At 42.0% G+C, this 19,840-nt stretch overlaps 1 protein-coding gene across 3 annotated transcripts in view; it reads left to right on the top strand.

Moving 5' to 3' along the window:
- The window catches only part of MALT1 (MALT1 paracaspase), a 62,810-nt gene that overhangs the window by 29,064 nt on the left and 13,906 nt on the right, over positions 1-19,840 (top strand). For 2 of the 3 annotated variants that reach the window (XR_006963304.1, XM_047086370.1), the window contains exons 5-10: positions 249-427; positions 1,096-1,192; positions 1,713-1,742; positions 4,709-4,735; positions 6,583-6,615; positions 11,795-11,998. Coding sequence is in view for 2 of the 3 variants with exons in the window: in XM_047086370.1 (XP_046942326.1) it covers positions 249-427; positions 1,096-1,192; positions 1,713-1,742; positions 4,709-4,735; positions 6,583-6,615; positions 11,795-11,998 (570 nt within the window). In the remaining variant the exon portion in view is untranslated. The remainder of the gene's footprint in view (positions 1-248; positions 428-1,095; positions 1,193-1,712; positions 1,743-4,708; positions 4,736-6,582; positions 6,616-11,794; positions 11,999-19,840) is intronic. The other variant, XM_047086371.1, reaches the window with a different exon arrangement.

Raw genomic sequence — 19,840 nt, 5'->3', positions numbered from 1 at the left:
ACCAAGAGTTGGGCGCTCAACCCGCTGAGCCACCCCGGCGCCCCTCTACAGCATCCTTTTATCCGCAGAACATCTCTTAGTATTTCTAGAAGTGCCACAGTTTTATGAAACAGAGTTTGGGGAGAGGCTAGTAAGGGTTACAAAAAAATTAACTTTCAAACACTTTTTTTTTTTCAGTTAAAAGGAAAAAAGTATTGTTAACCTAGAGATTTTATTTATGTTCAGTGATATTTTTCTTTTAATTTCAGGGAGTTTGGATGGCATCTCTGAATCCAAGTTGCAAATCTGCGTTGAACCAAGGTCCCAAAAGCTGATGCCTGGCAGCACTTTGCTTTTACAGTGTGTTGCTGTTGGAAGCCCTATTCCTCACTACCAGTGGTTCAAAAATGAGTCACCATTAATACATGAGACAAAAAAGCTATACATGGTAGGAAGTTGGTTATTTGCGTATTTTGTGTGTTGATATAGAAAATAAATAGTATAATTAAAAATTAAGACAGACATTAAAATTCATATCCTTTGGGGAGTTTTCACGTTTTCCTTGTTTTCTTTTCAAGTCCCTTGTTGTTCAATATTAACTGATTCTTATATTTTTTTTTTATTAAAAAAAATTTTTTTTTAATGTTTATTTTTGAGACAGAGAGAGACAGAGCATGAACGGGGGAGGGTCAGAGAGAGGGAGACACAGAATCTGAAACAGGCTTCAGGCTCTGAGCTGTCAGCACAGAGCCCGACGCGGGGCTCGAACTCACGGACCGCGAGATCATGACCTGAGCCAAAGTCAGCCGCTTAACTGACTGAGCCACCCAGGCGCCCCCTGATTCTTATATTTTGAAAAGTACTGGAACATAACACTAGCCCACATCTAAGGGCTTATACTAAAATGTCAGATAGTATTGCGCCTAACTCACCATTATTAGAGTCACTAATATTTGCCTGCTAATATTTAACCTAATAAATGGAAATGATGTAAGAATATCTAAAGTCCTCTGAGATCTTATAAGTTTTTTCCTGACTTCAAAATAACTTTTTCTCCAAACCAATTTAGATTAAAATTGAGAAGGAAATGTGTGTGTGTTCTGATATTGATAATAGGTGCCTTATGTGGATCTGGAACACCAAGGGACCTACTGGTGTCACGTATATAACGATCGAGACAGTCAAGATAGCAAGAAGGTAGAAATCATCATAGGTAAGCAGTCTTACTCAGTGTTCTCACGAATGGAGTACAATACAAATTATTTAAAATGAAACATGTAAGCCCCGGAAATTCTACTTTTTACCTCATTCCTTTTAATGGTGTGTTAAGTCTCAGGAGTTACGTTGTTTATATAGAAATGCGAGAGAATACATACTTCACAATCATAAACGTTTGTGGGGAAAAAGTATTCTTTAAAAACTTTAGTTATCAAAATCTTGATTTAAGTGGGCAAAGAGTTTCAATAGCACGTCTTTTTAAAATGGAGCGCTACAGACCTAGAAAGGAAAGAATGATTACCAACCAACAATCCACATTATGAAGTTCGTAATTTGGGAGTTGTTCTGTTCAGGCTTACTGCATTTATAGTGAGGTCGTCCACAGTAGGAGATGTCGATGCACGTGTTGGTTTGCCAACATATTTGTATGATATTTATTTCTCTGTTTACCTGATGGCTGCCCTTCCTGAGAGCATGAATTACACTGTATTCACATTTGTTTTCTCTGGAACAAGGAAGAACAGATGCAGTGGAGTGCACTGAAGGTAGTGTAATCCTTTGGTTTGAACCCGAATACCCTGCATGCTGGTTCCTCTGGGGAGCGGTGGAGTGCTCTGTCTAGCCTGCTGAGTGCAGCGATGGAAAAAATACTAGCTATAAGAAAGAGATTTCGCTGAACGATACTGTATCTCAGTGTTAAGGTTCGTAAATTGCCAGCGACACTGTCAAATGGACACACGTGACTAATTTCCAGTTGACCTTCTATCGCATACCGTAGTGTTACTGCACATCTTCTGAATAGGAAATACTTGCAGTTAATTCTTAATGTTAAGTTTTACCTATAGAGTCTGTTAAAGAGACGGATGGCTGTACTATCATGGATAGCCATTTGGATGATCGCAGCCATCCTTTTAGCAACGGTTGCGTGCTGCTCTGATGCAAACGTGCTTTCCGCGAGAGTTTCCCGTGAGAGTTTCAGGACAGGCAGTTTCTTGTGGAGCACATGTTTTGTCCGGTATCTGATATTTGTTTCAATGTAAACAATTTTACGAATGAAGATCCATTTTTGAAGCTACAAGTCTATAGATGAATCCACTGTGTCATCTTTGTCATAGTGTATAAAGAGAACCGGACAAGAATTCAACATAAGCTTTTAAGTTGTTTTAATTCTGTGAAGCATTGCGTATAAGTTCTAATGAGTAAATTGTAATACTTAAGTTTCCTCCTTCCCTTAGTATATCACATTGTTTCACGAAATTCGATTTGTAGATAGCAAAGTATTTTTTCAATTCCTGCTTTACACTTTTACTTAACCTTGGGCTCCACGCGGGTAAAGTAAAAAAAAAAAAAAAAAAAAAAAAAATGATGTTAAATCTTTTGGTTCCTGGATTTTCCTTGTCTTTCATTTCTCTGTGGTGTCACATTGAAGTGCTGTAATTACTGGTCTTGTCCCAAAGCATACTTTTGACCAAGAACTCTCTAGCATAAAGGGATCCCAGTCCTGTTGTCCACAGGGGCCTTACATGAGAGAAGTTCTGTGAAGAAATCCTAACAAACTCGTCCTCCTTCTCTTACTCCTTTTTTGCCTGGTTGCATGATTTTCTCCACCTTCCTAACGTTGGATATCTCTAACAACTAACATACACACTAGCACTGCTGTTTGGCTTTAGGGCAATGCATGGAAATCACCGTCCTGCTGGGGTGCTGCTATGGGGTGCCTGTATGATTCTCTGTGGTTTTCACAATGGCAGACATTATTAAATTCTGATTTTCACACAAATCCTCTCAGCACGCTTGGAGATGAAGATCCAACTATGCAACTACTTCAGGAATTTCCGATGGAGAAATTAGATCCAACTTTTCTTTCTCAAAGAGCGTAAAAGCTGAGATGTTTTCTAATTGGCAGATTGACACATACCATTAACAGTGTCCCACTTCGTATCTTTTTTGGTTTTTTTAGCCTGCAGAATATGATGTTACTTACTTCATTTTGTGAATTTTGTTAAAGATACTTAATCAGGACAAAAGTGGGGATTGAATAGATGAAGCTTGGGATTTTTTTTTTTTTTTCAACATTCATTTTTGAGAGACAGAGACAGAGCATGAGTCCGGGGCAGAGAGAGAGGGAGACGCAGAATCCAAAGCAGTCTCCAGGGTCCGAGCTGTCAGCACAGAGCCCGACCCGGGGCTCAGACTCACGAAACATGAGATCATGATCTGAGCCAAAGTCGGACACTTAATCGACTGAGCCACCCAGGCGCCCCAAAGCTCAGGGTTTTCTTTAGGGCAGTGAAACTATTCTGTATGCTCATCGTAATGGTGAATACTTGCATGCAAGTTTTTAAAACCATTTAGTAGGAGGCCAGAGGAGGGGGAATCCCTGGATGGAATGCAGAATGTAACCAAAGAATCTAAATGTATTACAAATGTAAAGTGAAGAGGGGATGGAAGAACAAGGTGCTGACCCAAGTAACTAGAAATGAATGACGTCTGTAAGAGAAGCAAGAGAAATTGTAGAGAGCTCTGTACAATTGATGTAGTGATTATTGATGATAATCTTTAGTTGATTTTACACCACAGAGAAGAATAAGTTCCTTCATGACATCTTATGAACAATGTAACATTTATAGTTTATTGTTCGTGTTAATTGGCATCTTCATAAGATTTACAAAGGAGAAACAGATGGCTATAATGTCATGGGTATTTGCTTAGATGATTTTATCTGTCCTTTAGGCAGAGAGTGCAGGTTAATAATTCTGAAACTACTGTACCTCCAAAACACATTACATTGGTCTAACCATGAGAAAAGCATCAACTAATTCAAACTGAGAGAGATGCTACAAAGCACCTCACCAGTAATCTTCACAACTGTCAAGGCCATCAAATCAAGGAAAGGCTCAGGAACTGCCACAACAAAGAACCCAGAGGGGCATCAGAAAATGTAATGTGGTGTCCTGAATGGGGTCCTGGAAAAAAAAAGAGAGAGAGAGAGAGAGAATATTAGTGGTTCGTTAGTTGTGACAGATACACCTTACTAAACACAAGACGTTAAAATAGGGAAACTGGTGTTTACAGGAACTCTCTTTACTCTCTTCACATTAGTTCTGTAAACCTCAAACTGTTGGACAAGTAAGAGTTTTTTAAAAAAGAAAAAATCATTTGAGATTGTTTCTTAGTTTCAGGAAGTTTACAGTTGAGGCCACAGACCTATCCCTTGACTCTTTTTTGTCCCAAAGGCCAGAATAGCTAAACTCTGAACACATCATGAAGGAGTCTGTTCAGCTTTTTGCCATTCAGGGAGCACAGTCATGACTTTGAAGTCCTCGCTGACCCCAGCAGCCTTTCTCCGTGTTCACTGCTTACACGCCTCCTCTTGGAAGGTGTTTGGAAAGTTCTAAACTGAACATGCCTGAATAGCTTGAAACCTACCTCTTTGATTGGTCTGACTGTTTGTGCCACGTGGGCAGTGTGATTATTTAAAACTAATCTATTTTCTCTTACTTCATTTTAGATGAATTAAATAATCTCGGATGCCCTGGTGAGTAATATAAATGTAAAATGTTAACTTGAATGTAACAACTTAAAGGTACTGTAGATATTCTTTGGCCACAGTGGTACTACTAAACTTTTTTCTTTACTAAAGTAATACAGTGGAGGATTGAAATTGGTACTTCTATGAAGTATAATTTCATGCAAGCGAAAGTATTGAAAATATTCTAGATTACAAGACTGTACAGACAGAAGCATGCTGCAGCCACAGAAAATATCAATGTATATTTTTATCATTGTGTACATGACTCTGTGGCCTAAAAAGGCAGTTACAGGGGGAAGTGCGTGATCTTTAATTTGAAAGGCAAGAAACGGTCTTTGAAAGAATGACGGGGTAACGTTTCCGAACTTGCCAGACTCCTGGGACCTAGTTCAGAGTTGCTCAATCATAGAACACACCTGAGCTAGTCGGGTGGCTTGTCTTTCTCTGAAGCAAGAGAGGATCACTGGTGCCGTACAGAGATACAGCCGGTCGTTGACCATGAAGAGACTGACAGCAGAAGTTTCCGTCACCCTGGCCACTTCTGACCAGATCAGATGTCCGAACAAGCGAAGCTGACGGGAAAGCCTTAGCTGTGGTGACACACACAGTAATGCTGAGGACCACGTCAAGACAGGGGACGTCAGCATGGGCCTGAAATCCTGAAAGGCAGTGATGGAGCCTGTGAAAGTATCTGGAAATGAAACCTTACACAAACAGTTGAAGGAGGCAACTACATCATTGAATATTTACAGCGATCCCTCTTACTTCTCGGCAGGTCATTTCTCATTATTTTAGCACCATAACTAGCCTGCTTAGTTTCGTGCCCATATTTGACTAGTCAGCGTCTGCCATCGTGAGCAGTGACGGGGCTGTGCCCCCGACGCAGATGCAAATTAGACAGACCGGGTCGCCTCCCTTCCGGGGGTGCTGTTCTTCTGAGGAGTCTCGTGGGACTGTGCTTCAGACTCCAGACCCACACAGAATTAGGCCTTTTCCTAAATTGGCCTCTTACTTCTTGCCGTTCAGTGAACCCTGTGAAAAGTTACCTCGGGAAAACTTTTATGAGAAACCGCCGCTAAGCCTCGGAGATTTTCTTGGCCCCCTCTTTCATTGTATCCTGATTCCTCAAGAATCAAAAGATGCCCCCCAAAGTGAGGCTTTGAAAAAGAGAACGTTTAAAAACTTGTAACAGGCTCCGGCGTTTTATATGTGCTGTTAAAAACGCAAACAGAGTTACCCTGTGTTGTGGTGGACACATCGCTGACTCCACTCCATCTTTCCCTGTGGCTTCTCCCGCGTGGTCCTGGGCGTGGGAGGTATTTGGCTCTAGGTATACAGATGGCGGAAAGCACGGACTATGGAACGAGGCTGACTGGCTCAGCTGCTTTGAGCCAGCTGCTTCATCTCTCTGTGCTCGGATTCCTTATTTATGTGATGGTGGAAAGACACACCTCGGAGACGAGTTGAGGTTTATTTGAATCCGTTACGTTTAAAGCACGCAGAACAGGACCCGGCAGACGTTCAGAAACCGTTCGGCGCTTCTGCCGGTGCCTGGTGCCACCACCCGCCGTCTTCAGACTGGTTTCTACGCGGCCTGTTAAAGATCACTACCCCCAGCCGTGGTGCTGAATTTCCAAAAATAGTCCCCTGTCCCGAGTCTAACTCTGCCCATCCAGGTATGTTTATCAAGAGTCTGAAAATCTTAAAATTATTGGTTAGCCGTTAGGAACCACATTCTGTCCTTTGCTGCTGCCGATCCTGCTGCTCATTGGTTCCGTGTATCTTTAACCCTGCAGATACTTGTATCACGGACAATAACATCCTATCTTTCTTGCATTTTTATCTTTTTGTAGACCATGAAGAGCAAACGGGTGATCAGCCTTTGGGTGAGTAGAGCTTTAAAATGCTTGGCCAAAATACAACTTTGCGGCGCTTTTATGGTGATCACGAAGGGATTCGAGACATTTTAATTTGGCAGCTGTTCCAAATACTTAAATGACGTCGAGACCAGATGTTTTATTTTGGATATTGCTAAAAGAAATTACGGCACATGGGGCTTAAAGAGATTATGAATTCAGTTTCTGGGGCCTAGCCAGCTTCTCTGGGGGGATTTCTTTGTTTTGGCAACATGCAGACAAACAAGTAGGTAAACAGGAAACTTGTACGTGTTACAGAGAAGTGATGAATACTAATACGATCGCTTGGTGGGGTTGGAGGTTGGAGAAGCAGCGGAGAGGTTGCGATAGCAGCTTTACGTTTTAAAGGAGAGAAGGACCTGCCAGACGGAACAGAGTTTCGTAAGCACACAGTTGTAGACAGTGAGCCAATGTGTTGTATTCTGGGGACAGCCAACAACACACAGTCCCCTAGAGCACAAAGAGAAAGCGGGGGAGAGGTCGGAAGACACCAGACCTTGAGGAGCGCTGTTTGTCTCGCAAGCCATTGGAAGGACACTTGTTGGTAGAGGGCTGAGAGTTGTCTCTCTTAAAGGCCAGTCTTGTACAGGCATAGAAAGTAAACTGGAGGGCAGTGATGTTCTTGGGGGTTTTTTTCTTTTCTTTTTTTTTTTTTTTGCTTTTTTTGGTTAGGAGGAAAGTTAAGAGACCTTTGCAGTAGTCAGTAGTCTAGATAAGAAATCACGAGAATCTGAACCAAGATAGTACCAGTGAGAACGCAGGAGACGAAGCAGACTCAAGAGATCTTGAGGCGATAGAATCAGTAAGCTGTTCTTATCACCTTGCTGTAGGGCATAAAAAGTAGACAGGCGTCACCATGCTTGCTCGGATTCCTGCTTGGACCACTAGGTGGGCAGCGATACAACCCACTGAGTTAGAGGACACGGAATGAAAAGCAAGATTCAGGGGATAGGTGACTATCCGTTGGAGACCTAACCCATCTGAGGTATTTGCATCACATTAGGTGAAGACACACGGCAGCGGCAGCCGGCGGCAGCCAGTTGTATGTATGGATCTGGAGCTGTAAGGGAAGGCCAGGATTAGAGACACAGGAGCATCATCAGAGTAGAGGTGGAAATTCAAACCGAGGGGTAGCCCGCAAGAGATTGCCAAAGGCCACAGAGAAAACGGCACAAACTGGGTAACCTTTGGAGGGAGCAGGGGGCCCATAGAGTATTTTTTAACCATTAGAATCATTTGTCACTAATCAGATACTATATAAAAATCTAGATTTCTAGGTTCTTTTGAAAAGTGGTAGCTTTTGACCGGTAGCTACGGCTGAATAGCGGCCGCCCCTTGGCAGAGTGCTTGTGCCCCCCGTTTTCCTGTTGTACAGCCTCGGGCCTGCTTCACTGTCTCCCCCTTTCTCTGTCCTCCTCCCCTCCTTCCCCATTTGGTCTTGCCATGTTGCTAAATTTCTTTTTTTTTTTTTAATTTTTTTTTTTAATGTTTATTTATTTTTGAGACAAAGAGAGACAGAGCATGAACGGGGGAGGGGCAGAGAGAGAGGGAGACACAGAATCGGAAACAGGCTCCAGGCTCTGAGCCATCAGCCCAGAGCCTGATGCGGGGCTCGAACTCACGGACCGCGAGATCGTGACCTGAGCTGAAGTCGGACGCTTAACCGACTGAGCCACCCAGGCGCCCCTAGCTAAATTTCTTTACATTGTGGCTGGGTCTCAAAAGCGGGAGTCGTCAGGACTCCCTAAGGCTTAGACCCAGAACTGGCGATCGTCTCGCCAAATTATGTTGTTCAAAGAGAATCACAGGGCAGCCCAGATTCGGGGGTCGGAGCCTTGCTGAGGGCAAGGATGGGGTGGCTGCTCGGAGGTTCTCTTCTACCACATCTGTAAAGGTAGGCATGGACTAAGGAACTTGGACTTTATTTTGAGGGACATAGAGATGAAAAGATTCTGTCAGATTTGGGGCTAGTACTCCATTTTTGGTAGCCAAAGGTTTGTGTTTTGTGTTTTGTTTTGTTTTTGTTTTTTTTTTAATAGCACTTAATCTATGTCAAGTTTTTTTCCAGGGGCTCCTGAATATTATTTATTTTGGATGAGATGAGTAACACACTGTTAGAATAATTAGATGTGGAACGAATGCTCTAACATTGTGTCGCTTTTTAAAGAATATATTGCGTTAAGCTTTGGAAGATGCCTGGGATCACGTAGTTAAAATACCTTTCTGAAGTGGTTTTATTATTCTATTGTTTAATCAACTGGCATTTATGTTTCCTTTTTCCAATAAATGGTTTGTGTTCAAGAAATTGTGGGTGGCTCTTACAGTAAATGTTTTTCTTCAGAAGATTTCTTCCATTTATTTTTATCACTTGAAAACCATCATGAATTGCTTATGTAGTTGCTATTTTGAAATTGTCTTTGATTCCTCACTCTTCTCTCCCCAGCTTTGCATTTTACCGCTTCTTGCTCTGTCATATCTCTGAAGTCTGGCTTTTCCTTTTCCTTCCTACGACCAATTCCCGGAACGGGTCTTTGTCATCTCTCTGTTGACCACTGCGGTCTGCTTCTCATCCCAAATACACCCCAGTTCACCTGTCATTCACGAGTAGATTGGGCAAGGTAAGATTTACTTACCCATCCTCTTTATTACCATTAAACTCGAGAAAATGCCCTGCGACATTTTAGGAATTGGCTATTAAAAACTTACCATTGGGGAAAATTGTTTAAAGAGCTGTGGTCAACTATTGATACATAGATTTTAAGCCACAGAGTTCTCAAGTTGTTGAACCCTGGCCCTCTGAAAACTGTACCAGGTGTTCTTTCTAAGTAACAAAACCAATGAATAAGGAATTGACATTGGCAAACACGTGCTCAGTTTGACAACTGGTCTTTTTTCCCCCAGACTCTAGTGATTTTTTCTGTTACATCCCTTATACTTGTGTTTTGCCAATAAAACGTAGTCTAAAACATGTATTAGAATAGAATTATCATAATATTCCATCAGAATCACCTCTGTGATTTACAAACACTTTACTACCTGAATAACTTTGGGAACCCATGATTTGGGCTGGAGCATGTAAGTCAGACATTCTCTTACTTCCCCTCACTTAGAGGTAGATTGCACTGAGTCTGTCACTGTATCGATGGGTCCGAATTCTGATAGGGTTGCTGGGCTCCCGGAAAAAGCACTGAAAATTTTCTTTCTGTGGATTAGTCAGGTAACAGTCTTGCTCTAGAGTGGGTACTTTGGTGTAAGGGTACATACCTAGTTTATTTAAGAAGAAATCTAAAAAAAAAAAAAAAAAGATCCAAGAAAGGTTAAGTTTTATACTGCTTCCTGTTGGAATCTATCCTGAGTGTCCTCTGCTTTTTCAATGATTTTTAGAACTAAAGGCAGTTCAATAGAAACTTTATGTCGAAGTCTTTGTATATGAAGTAGTCTTGATAATTGGCCTTTTTCTTTTGAATAAAAGAAGAGATTATCATTTGTATAGGACTTGAAGTGACTTTTTACTGAATTAGAAATGTGTAAGGGGCGTCTGGATGGCTCAGTCGGTTAAGCGTCCGACTCTTGATTTTGGCTCAGGTCACAGTCTCGTGGTCCGTGAGACGGAGCACCGCATCGGGCTCCATGCTGACCGTGCCGAGCCTGCTTGGGATTCTCTCTCTCTGCCCTTCCCCCGCTTTCTCTCTGTCTCAAAATAAATAAAAAAGCATTAAAATGTTTTTTTAATGTTTATCATTTCATTTTTTTTCTAAAATATGTGTATTCATGAGAATAAGCAATTTGCAAGAAATCTCTAAGAATGTAAATACAGAATACAGATACCATGACCTAAAAGTATTGGGGCTTTTCACAAAGTAGGGTTTTCTTTCACTTTAAGAGAGTCCCATTCTTGGAGTTGGTGCTAGTTTTTCTCCAGACCTCACTTAACATTAGATTTAAATGTTCTGTCGAAAGAAAAGAAATTTTACCAGAGTTTTGATCAATTTAATGATTTGAAACATCTGAAATTCTATTCCGTATGGCAGACATCACGTCAGCAATGTGATTATTTGTGCCTGTTTCATCGAAGTCATATTCATAATTTATAAATAAACTACTTAGTAGCACTTAGTGACAGAGGTTGGTCACCTAAGTCCTGGCCTGTGTCGGGAGGTGGCTCAAGGTCCTACCCAGTGTGGCTCTTCAGCCAAGTGCTCTTGTTACACCTTCCTCACTGCCCCCTGGTATCTCCGTCACATTTCTGCCATGACCTGTGCTGCACATACGAGCCCTCCAGAAAAACATTGTAATAGGTTACTGCTGTCATGGCGCAGCCTCAACTCTTTAACCGCTAACCCCGCCCCCGACTAGCAAACGTATAGTTTTGAAGACCAGCCTTCTACAGCCGTTTTTGGACAAGCAACACACGTGACAAAGCTAGGTGGTACTTTTTAAGGCATCGGTGTGGATCATTTTGCCCCTTGAAAATAGGAAAATTCTTTGTCTAAGAGTACACCTTTGAGCAGAGTCTCTGCACTGAGGTCAGAAAAGAAACTGTTAAGATATTCATACAAAAAGTTTTCACATATCCCTAAGGTCACCCAAATGACCTTTTTAAGAAACCAAAAGGAAACAATACATCAGCTGAGAAAATTCAGATACAGTTCTTGTTAAGTCCCTGCCTTTCTCTCCTCTTTGGTTTTCCCCTTGCTTGCTCTGATGAGAATTTGTCCTGTTCCTCTTTTTGGTATTTATTTTTGCTTTTTTTTTTAAGCCTTTTCCGCTGTCAGCAAAACAGAACCTAATTTGATGGGAACCCAGTTACTAACATTGCTTGTTTAAATTTGCTCTAAAAGCTAGTTGAATATTATACTCTTTATTTTTGTTGTAACTCAGTACAAGTATGTGGCTTCCTATGCAGTTCATCAATAGCCTTGGCCCGAGTGAGCACTAATAAGTCTACTCTCTGTTGTCTATCAGCCTGTGCTCCTCACTGGAGTTTTCCACATAAAGTAGTACCTCTAAAATGAAATTAAATTAGAACGAGATCTTAATTCGTAAAGCATACAATTTGTTATAATTCTACCATTTCCATAGGTCTTACTTTAATCTTAATCTTTATATCCTCCCTTTAAATCCCCTCTCTCTCTCTTTTTTTTAACAGCAAAGGACAAGGTTGCTCTTTTGATAGGAAATATGAATTACTGGGAACACCCCAAGCTCAAAGCTCCTTTGGTGGATGTGTACGAGTTGACCAACTTGTTAAGACAACTAGATTTCAAAGTTGTTTCGCTGTTGGATCTCACTGAGTATGAGATGCGAAATGCCGTGGATGAATTTTTACTCCTTTTAGACAAAGGAGTTTATGGTAAGATACTTACAGTCCTGTTTTTATAATTAGCCACTCTTCGTTGCACAAGTTAGGTTAAGCGGTAAAAATCAGAAAATGGTCCGATTTGATCATTGTTGAAGTGAACATGTTGTTGAAGTGAAGGAAGAGTTTTGTTCTTGTAAAGACGATGGATTTGATCTTCGTTCTGTAGCTCCATGTGAATAACTAATTAACTTAGTGTCTTTACTTTAATGTCTCTTGTGAAAACATTTTTGTTCTTATTAGAATAGTTCTTTCCTGTCTTTGGTGATTTTGGTTTTTATTGATAAGAGCTGAAGTACAGTAAGGGTTAATGACCAAATGGCAAATTGTATACTCATATATGTACAGTATTGCTGTGTGTGTGTGTGTGTGTGTGTGTGTGTGTGTGTGTGTAGTACGAAAGGTAACCGAATGTACGTTCTTTATGTCTGTTTCCTTTTTCTAACTATTTCATGGCATTTTCTAATCCTTTAATGGGAACTGGAATTTAGCAAGGATTTGTTAGTGAATGAAACATATGAAAACAGTTTGTAAACTAAAGCTCTGTACAAACATAGTTAAAGGTGGACCTCCACAAAAATTCTAACAGTAAATTTTTAATCATTTTATTCATTCCCTCATTGAAATATGTTAAGAACACCACATATATGGTAAAGATTTTTTAAAGAGACAGAGTATGTTGTCAGGAGTAAGTAATCTCTTTGGTAACTTACTTTTTTAAATGAGGATAGCCACAAAAGGCAGGCCAGCCGGCGGGCTCATTTGGGCTGTATTTCACAGGGGGTGAGACTGTGATGCAGTGCGATCACATTTGATTGCCAGGGAAGTGGCATTTCCAGGCCTGTTATTAGGCATGCTGGTGATAAATTAAAAGTATCCGTTTGAAAGCTTTTATATCTTTCAAATTATTTTACTTCAGTAATTTCTAAATAGATTAATTTCTAAAATTCAGCCTTTTATTTGTAATGAGACTGATACGATGAGGCTCAAAGGATTTTTTAATTTTGTTTTTAGTGTTCATTTATTTTTGAGAGAGAGACAGAGTGCAACTGGGGGAGGGGCAGAGAGAGAGGGAGACACAGAATCCGAAGCAGGCTCCAGGCTCCGAGCTGTCAGCACAGAGCCCAACGCGGGGCTCAAACTCACGAACCGTGAGATCGTGACCTGAGCTGAAGTCGGACGCTCAACCGACTGAGCCACCCAGGCATCCCTCATTCTCATTTCTTACTGAAATTGTCACGTTAGCTTTAAGTCCTTTGTCTAGCTTAAACCAAAACTTTTAATTGCGCCTGTAAAGTAGAAAACCAGAAATATTAAAAAGTTGTGGCAAGAAGAGCTCAGCTTGTGCTGAGGCTTTGCCCCGATACAAAAACACCATCGGGGCGTGTGGGCGGCTCCATCGGTTGAGTGGCCCACTCTCGATTTCAGCTCAGGTCATGGTCTCACGGTTCGTGAGTTCATGCCCCACATCAGTCTCTGCACTGACAGCACAGAGCCTGCTTGGAATTCCCTCTCTCCTCTCTGCCCCTCCCCTGCTCGCTTGCTCTTGGCTCTCTAAATAAATAAATAAATGTTAAAGTTTTCTGTTTTGAAGCGTTGTGCGTACCCCAGGCATCAGGCACATCTGATGCAGATGTAAGTGTGGCAGAGGCTTCGCGTCACAGGGCCTTCCTCCTGCACTGTGCCTTCACCTCCAGTTGACGGCCTGTGGGTGGGGGAGGCCAAGGCAGAGCCGTGGGAGTATTTCAGCATGAACGACTTCAGATACGGAAAGCATACGCATCCAGGCTTATGCCCTTTTATATCATGTTGCCCATGGGTTTGTAAAAGAAGCAAAAGTTGCCCCAAAACAAAGTAGGTAACTCACTTTGGAAACATATATAAACCTAAAAAACACCCTCTGAGAACAGAAATAACTGATCTCTACTACATGTCCTCGAAGACAGGTGAAGGTAAAGATTTCTAGTTGTCACACGTAGATGGCTGTGAGAGAGAATAACTGAAATCCCCCCCCCCCCCCCACTGTGCCTTCCTGCATTCTCCACCTGCTGCGGTTCAGCTGTGCTTTGGTGGAGAAGGATATTGGAGTCTGGTCAGAATATGGCCAAGTCTCGTTTACCCTGGAGGAGTCGTTCAGTTCAGAGCTGCGTGGTGAGGCGGGGGCTTTAAGTCAGCTCGCTCGTGCTCAGCGCTGCGGCTTTTCTGCTGACTAGTGTGGAACCGTAACTAAGCTATTTAACTTTTATAAGCAAAAAAGGATTTATGAAATGGATAGACTAACTTAACGAAGTGATTGCAGAATAAATAAAGGTAAAATAATTATCCCCGTGCCTGGCACAGTAAAAGTATTACCGGTATAATTTCCTGAATTCCAGTTTGTCTGCATCTTTAGATGCGAGGTTTGAACCAGATAGCATTCCACTCGAGGCCTCAATTAGAGAACCCCAGCTTTCATATGTTTTTATATATTAAGGTTCAGCCTAAGGTTTCATTTGGAAGAAAAAAAAAAGGAGTTTTTTAAATGATAGTGTAGCGAAGCCATGGAAAACCAGCTCACTGACATTTTATATTTTCTGAGAGTAAAGTTAACTAGAAAGCCAGCAGCAGCTTATAAAGAGACCGTGGAGTATAGCACAGTGGTTGGCCTGGCCAGCCTCCACACTCTGGTTCCGTCACTTATTAGTCATGTGGATTTACATGAACCATTAAACCTCTCAGTGTGTCAGTATTTCCATCTGTAAAAGGTGGGTGATAATATAACCGCCTGGTTACGAGAAATACGAGGATTATAGGAGGTGATAACTATACAACTAAAGCACTTTATTCAGACTGTGTCTGGCACACAGGAAGAGCTATGTAGGCTGACGGTGACAGTGGTGGTGGCAGTGACTGTCCTCGTCAGAGCATTCTAGGTGCTCTGCACTGCAGCTAGGTGCACTGCAGCTCAACTCCGGCGGGACCGTCTGCCGTTTCGGCAGTTCTCTTCTCTCTAGGCCAGAATAAATATCTGTAATAAACTATGTCCTTGGAAATCATGTTCCCAAGAAACAGGATTCCCTAAAGGTCTAATGGACAGGATTATATTTCTAACCACATTAAATTTCCTGTCATTTGGGGCGCCTCGGCTGGCGACTCTTGGTCACAGGGTCGTGAGTTCAAGCCGCATGTTGAGTGTAGAGATTACTTAAATAAGTAAATAAACTTAAAAAAAAATACTTTTGTCATTTTATAAAGATGCCTATTTTGTACCTCTACCCTTTGAGTAAGTAATGCGATAATTGATTAAATTAATTGGCAGTAATAGAGATGGAATTCTTAAAATACAATGATTTGGCCTAGTTTGTTGTACATAAAAATGTTTAATCTCCTGCCATACTATTTGGATGTAGACTTTGATACAAAATGCTTCCACTTTCCGTAAGTCATGTTGGGGCGGAGAAAGGTTTTTTGTTCCTGTAAGTGCCTTAATTTCAATGATTGCCGAGTGGGACGTATGGCATTGAAGTAACGGGCCATGCTTAGGTCTCCCTGGTTGACGGAGCTTAAACCTTCCCTTGAACTTGCTGCTTCTCCCAAGTTACGTCTCGCTAGAGGCAGATGTGTCAAATGATAACAGTGGGGACATTACTCAAGCTGCCTGGTTGGCTGTCTTAAGTAACATCAGTTGTAGAAATGGTACCGTTTCTACTGAAAATCAGACCCTTTATAGAAAGTTCTCTGGATCCAGCTCTCTCCTGATTGGTTTGCATTGTTAATTAATGCATTCAAAAGTATTTACTGAATTCCTTAATATATCCATAGCACAGATAAAGGAATATGCTAGGTGTCGAAGGAGATACAGAAAATAAAGAACATGATTTATACTCTCAAAACTCTAAGTCCCTTAATATAATGAGGAAAAATTAAAAATGCTTTTTTTGGAGTTGGAACACCTATCAGCTGTATGATTGTAAGCAAATCACTTACCTCTTTCATTTTCTCACCTATAAAATATGGATATAAATCATTTAAACATTGTTACGTAGATTAAAATCAGTTCATGTATATGAACGTATTTTCAGAACCGTGAGAAAGCTATACAAACGTATAAGATTAATGTCTCTTATGAGCATTTTTACCAAAGAAATTAAATATGCATAGAACTGTAAGGTGTCCCTAAAAGCCAGCGTGTGATCATGTGTCAGAGAGTGCTGCCACATGGCTTCCCAGCAGGGAGAGACCAAAGTGTCAGAAAGCTGGAAACCAGGTGATGACCTGCTGAGGGTCCTGAGCGTGAGATAACCCTTGAGGAATTGCCATGATGTGGGTAGATGGGAAGGAGGGAGAGTAACTGAGGCAGAGTCATGAAGGTTACAAATGAGCATACCTTGCTTTGGGAAGCGGTGAACAGACTGATGGGGAAGAGAGTCCCGTTTTGGACACAGGTTTCCCGCTGTGTGAGCGTTCCCAGGCCCAGACAGCCTTTTCTGGTACCTCCGGACACATCTTGCTGACGGATGCACAAGATACATTTGAGATACAACCCAGATGCTCACAGACACAGCTCAGAGGTCTGGCGGTTTGCTGCCGGGATGCTGAGTGTGGATCCTGGGGAAGGAGCCGGAGGTGCCTCTCTCTCTGCTTGGCTGTGTTCTGCCTCCAAATGACTCGCTGCAAACAAACGCTAAATGCCATTTCTGCTTTTTGCCTTTTTTTCATAAAAGCAAAACGTCTCAGGGCTCCTGGGTGGCTCAGTTAAGCGTCCGACTTTGGCTCAGGTCATGATCTCATGGTCCGTGGGTTCGAGACCTGCATCTGGCTCTGTGCTGACAGCTCAGGGCCGGGAGCCTGCTTTGGATTCTGTCTCCCTCTCTCTCTGCCCCTCCCCCGCTCATTCTCTCCTTCCCTCTCTCCCTTCCTCTGTCTCTCTCAAAAATAAATAATCATTAAAAAAAAGTCCTCTTTAGATTCCTTTGGTTAGCAAAACCAGACACTATAATGTGGGTCTCTCTTAAAGGCAGAGTGGCGTGGCACAAACTTTAAAAAAGGGGGGGGTGGGGCGCCTGGGTGGCTCAGTCGGTTGAGCGTCCGACTTCGGCTCAGGTCACGATCTCGCGGTTTGTGAGTTCGAGCCCCGCGTCGGGCTCTGTGCTGACAGCTCAGAGCCTGGAGCCTGTTTCGGATTCTGTGTCTCCCTCTTTCTCTGACCGCCCCCTGTTCATGCTCTCTCTCTCTCTCTGTCTCAAAAATAAATAAATGTTAAAAAAAAAAAAAGTGAGGGGTGCCTATACTTGATAAAGAAGTATATAAATTCTACTGTTTTGAAACGTACAGTTCGGTGGCTTTAGCATATTCACAGTTTTGCATCAGTCACCTAATTCCAGAACATTTTCATCACCCCAGAAAGAATCTCCACGTCTGTTAGCCGTCACTCGTCGTTCCTCTTTGTCCCAAACCCCTGGTAACAGCAGCTTTTCTTTCTATCTTTATGGATTCACCTTTTGGAGCCATTATGTAGAATGGAATCTTTCTACAAAGATTCGGCTTTTTTCTCTCAGCATAATGTTTTCAAGGTTCGTCCGTGTCATTGCATTACTTTTATGGCTGGATAATCATGGTATGGATGTACCACATTTCCATCCATCAGCCGGTGGACACGTGGGTTGTTGCCTCTGGGTGATATTCTGAATCACACCGCTGTGAACACTCGTGTGCACATTCTTGTGTGGACATAGGTTTTCAGTTCTCTTGGCTGTATACACCTTGGACTGCAATTGCTTAATCACATGGGAATTCTGCGTTTAACTTTTTGAGGAACTGCTTAAACTCTTTCCTGACTACATGTTCCCACCAGAAGTAAATGAGGCTTCCAGTTTCTCTCCATCCTTGCCAACACGTGTTCACGCCTGTGTGTTTATTGTAGCTGTCCTAGTAAGCGTGATGTGGGATCTCATTGTTCTGTTTTGCGTTTCGTGTGTTTATTTGTTTGCTATCCTCTTTGGAGAAATGTTTGTTCAGATCCTTTGCCCATTTTTTACTTGGCTATTTGTCTTTTTATGGTCGAATTGAAGAGTTCTTTATGTATTCTAGATACAAGTTGTCCTTATAGATCTACTATTTGCAAGTATTTTCTCTCATTCTTCGGGCTGGCTTTTCACTCACTCAGTCTTCATTGCTTAGTGAATTACATCCACTCCCTGTGTCACGATTTTCAAGATGCTCATGTCAGTGCCCCTCTTCTTTCCGGGGATAATTTAATTCCTTGCCAGGCTGGTCTCCTTTCCCTTGGCTACCATTCCAGGCCCACGCCTGGTTTGTTTCCGTTCCGTAACGTCCCTTGCTCTTTCTCTGGTTTTCCGAGTTGTACCCAGTCTCCCAAGACCACCTGTGGTTGCTTCCCTTCACACCGATTCCTCCGTGCACCTTACTCAGATCATACAAGGTTTCCTTAATCACATAATTTATGATATTTCATTGTATGCTGACTTTCTGTGTTCTTTAACAAGATGAGCAGGTCTGAATGAGTTGCAAGATCCTTGGGGCAGGAACCTTGTCTTCCTTTTCTTTTTCATTTCTTTCATTCAGGACACAGATGAGATAGAATAAACCCACACTGAATACATGAATGTGCCCATTTTGTCATTAGTTTAAATGTTTATTTTCGAGAGAGAGAGAGAGAGAGAGAGAGAGAGATTGAGAATTCAAAGCAGGCTCTGTGGATGCGGGGCTCGAACTCAGTGAATCACAAGATCATGACCCGAGGCGAAGTTGGACGCTTAACTCTCTGAGCCACACAGGTGCCCCCCATTTTGTCATTTTTTTTTTTACCTGAAATGTTACATATGAAAGAACCGTTTTTTTCACTTTAGTCAGAGTTCAAGAAAAATAGACCTGGGTTCTGCCCTGGAGGACCAAATGGAGCAAGTTGTTCGAAGCTACATTCTTTGCTCGGAATTGGAGCTGTAGGTGCAGGGAGCAGCTTCTCGGTTGTTCCCCAGCTTGGCGCCTTTTTACTATTAATGTCAGAAAGCCATAGAAAGAAGTCGTCATATCCAGGACGCTGACAGAGCAAAATCAGTGGGCCTTAGAGATTGCGTGCCTAGGGGGATGTATCTTCACAAATATTTCTATCAAATATTTTTATAAGGAAGCCCATACTGATATTTGGGGTTTTTTTTGTTTTTTATTTTTTGTTTTTTACAGCCAAAACAAACATCTTTTCAAGAAAATGTTCAGAGTCGTTTGGTGCAGTTTTTATAGTATCGTTTCTCAGTAAAGAAATGACTCATCTATGGACTACTAAAATGAATGTAAATTTTAGATTATGAATTCAAGAGACTCTAGATGGAAAATTAATGATATTTATATCTCGTAACGAAAAGAAAAAGTAGTAATGGGGCTCCTGGGTGGCTCAGTCAGTTAAGCATCTGACTCTTGATTTCAGCGCAGGTCATGATCTCACAGTTCATGGGCTTGAGCCCCACGTTGGGCTCTGCGCTGACAGCTCAGAGCCTGCTTGGGATTCCCTCCCTCCCTCTCTCTCTGCCTCTCCTCTGCTCTCTCTTACTCTCTCTTAAAATAAACTTAGATCTTTAAAAAAAAAAAAAAGTAGTAATCCATGAAATCAGATTTTCCTTCCCTTCTTAGAAAAAGCTACATTTAGGGGCACCTGGGTGGCTCAGTCAGTCGAGTGTCCAACTCTTGATTTCAGCTCAGGTCACGATCTCGAGGTTTATGAGATCAAGCGTCACGTGGAGCTTTGTGCTGACAGCATGTGGAGCCTGCTTGGGATTCTCCCTCCCTCCCTCTCTGCCCTACCCCCCCCCTTCAAAATAAATAAATAATCATTTTTTTTAT

Source organism: Lynx rufus, unplaced genomic scaffold, assembly GCF_022079265.1.
Source record: "Lynx rufus isolate CCGP_SWC_20201006 ecotype Redwood Valley unplaced genomic scaffold, mLynRuf1.p SCAF_20, whole genome shotgun sequence".
NCBI lineage: Eukaryota > Metazoa > Chordata > Mammalia > Carnivora > Felidae > Lynx > Lynx rufus.
This window is presented reverse-complemented; position numbering and strand designations above follow the sequence as displayed.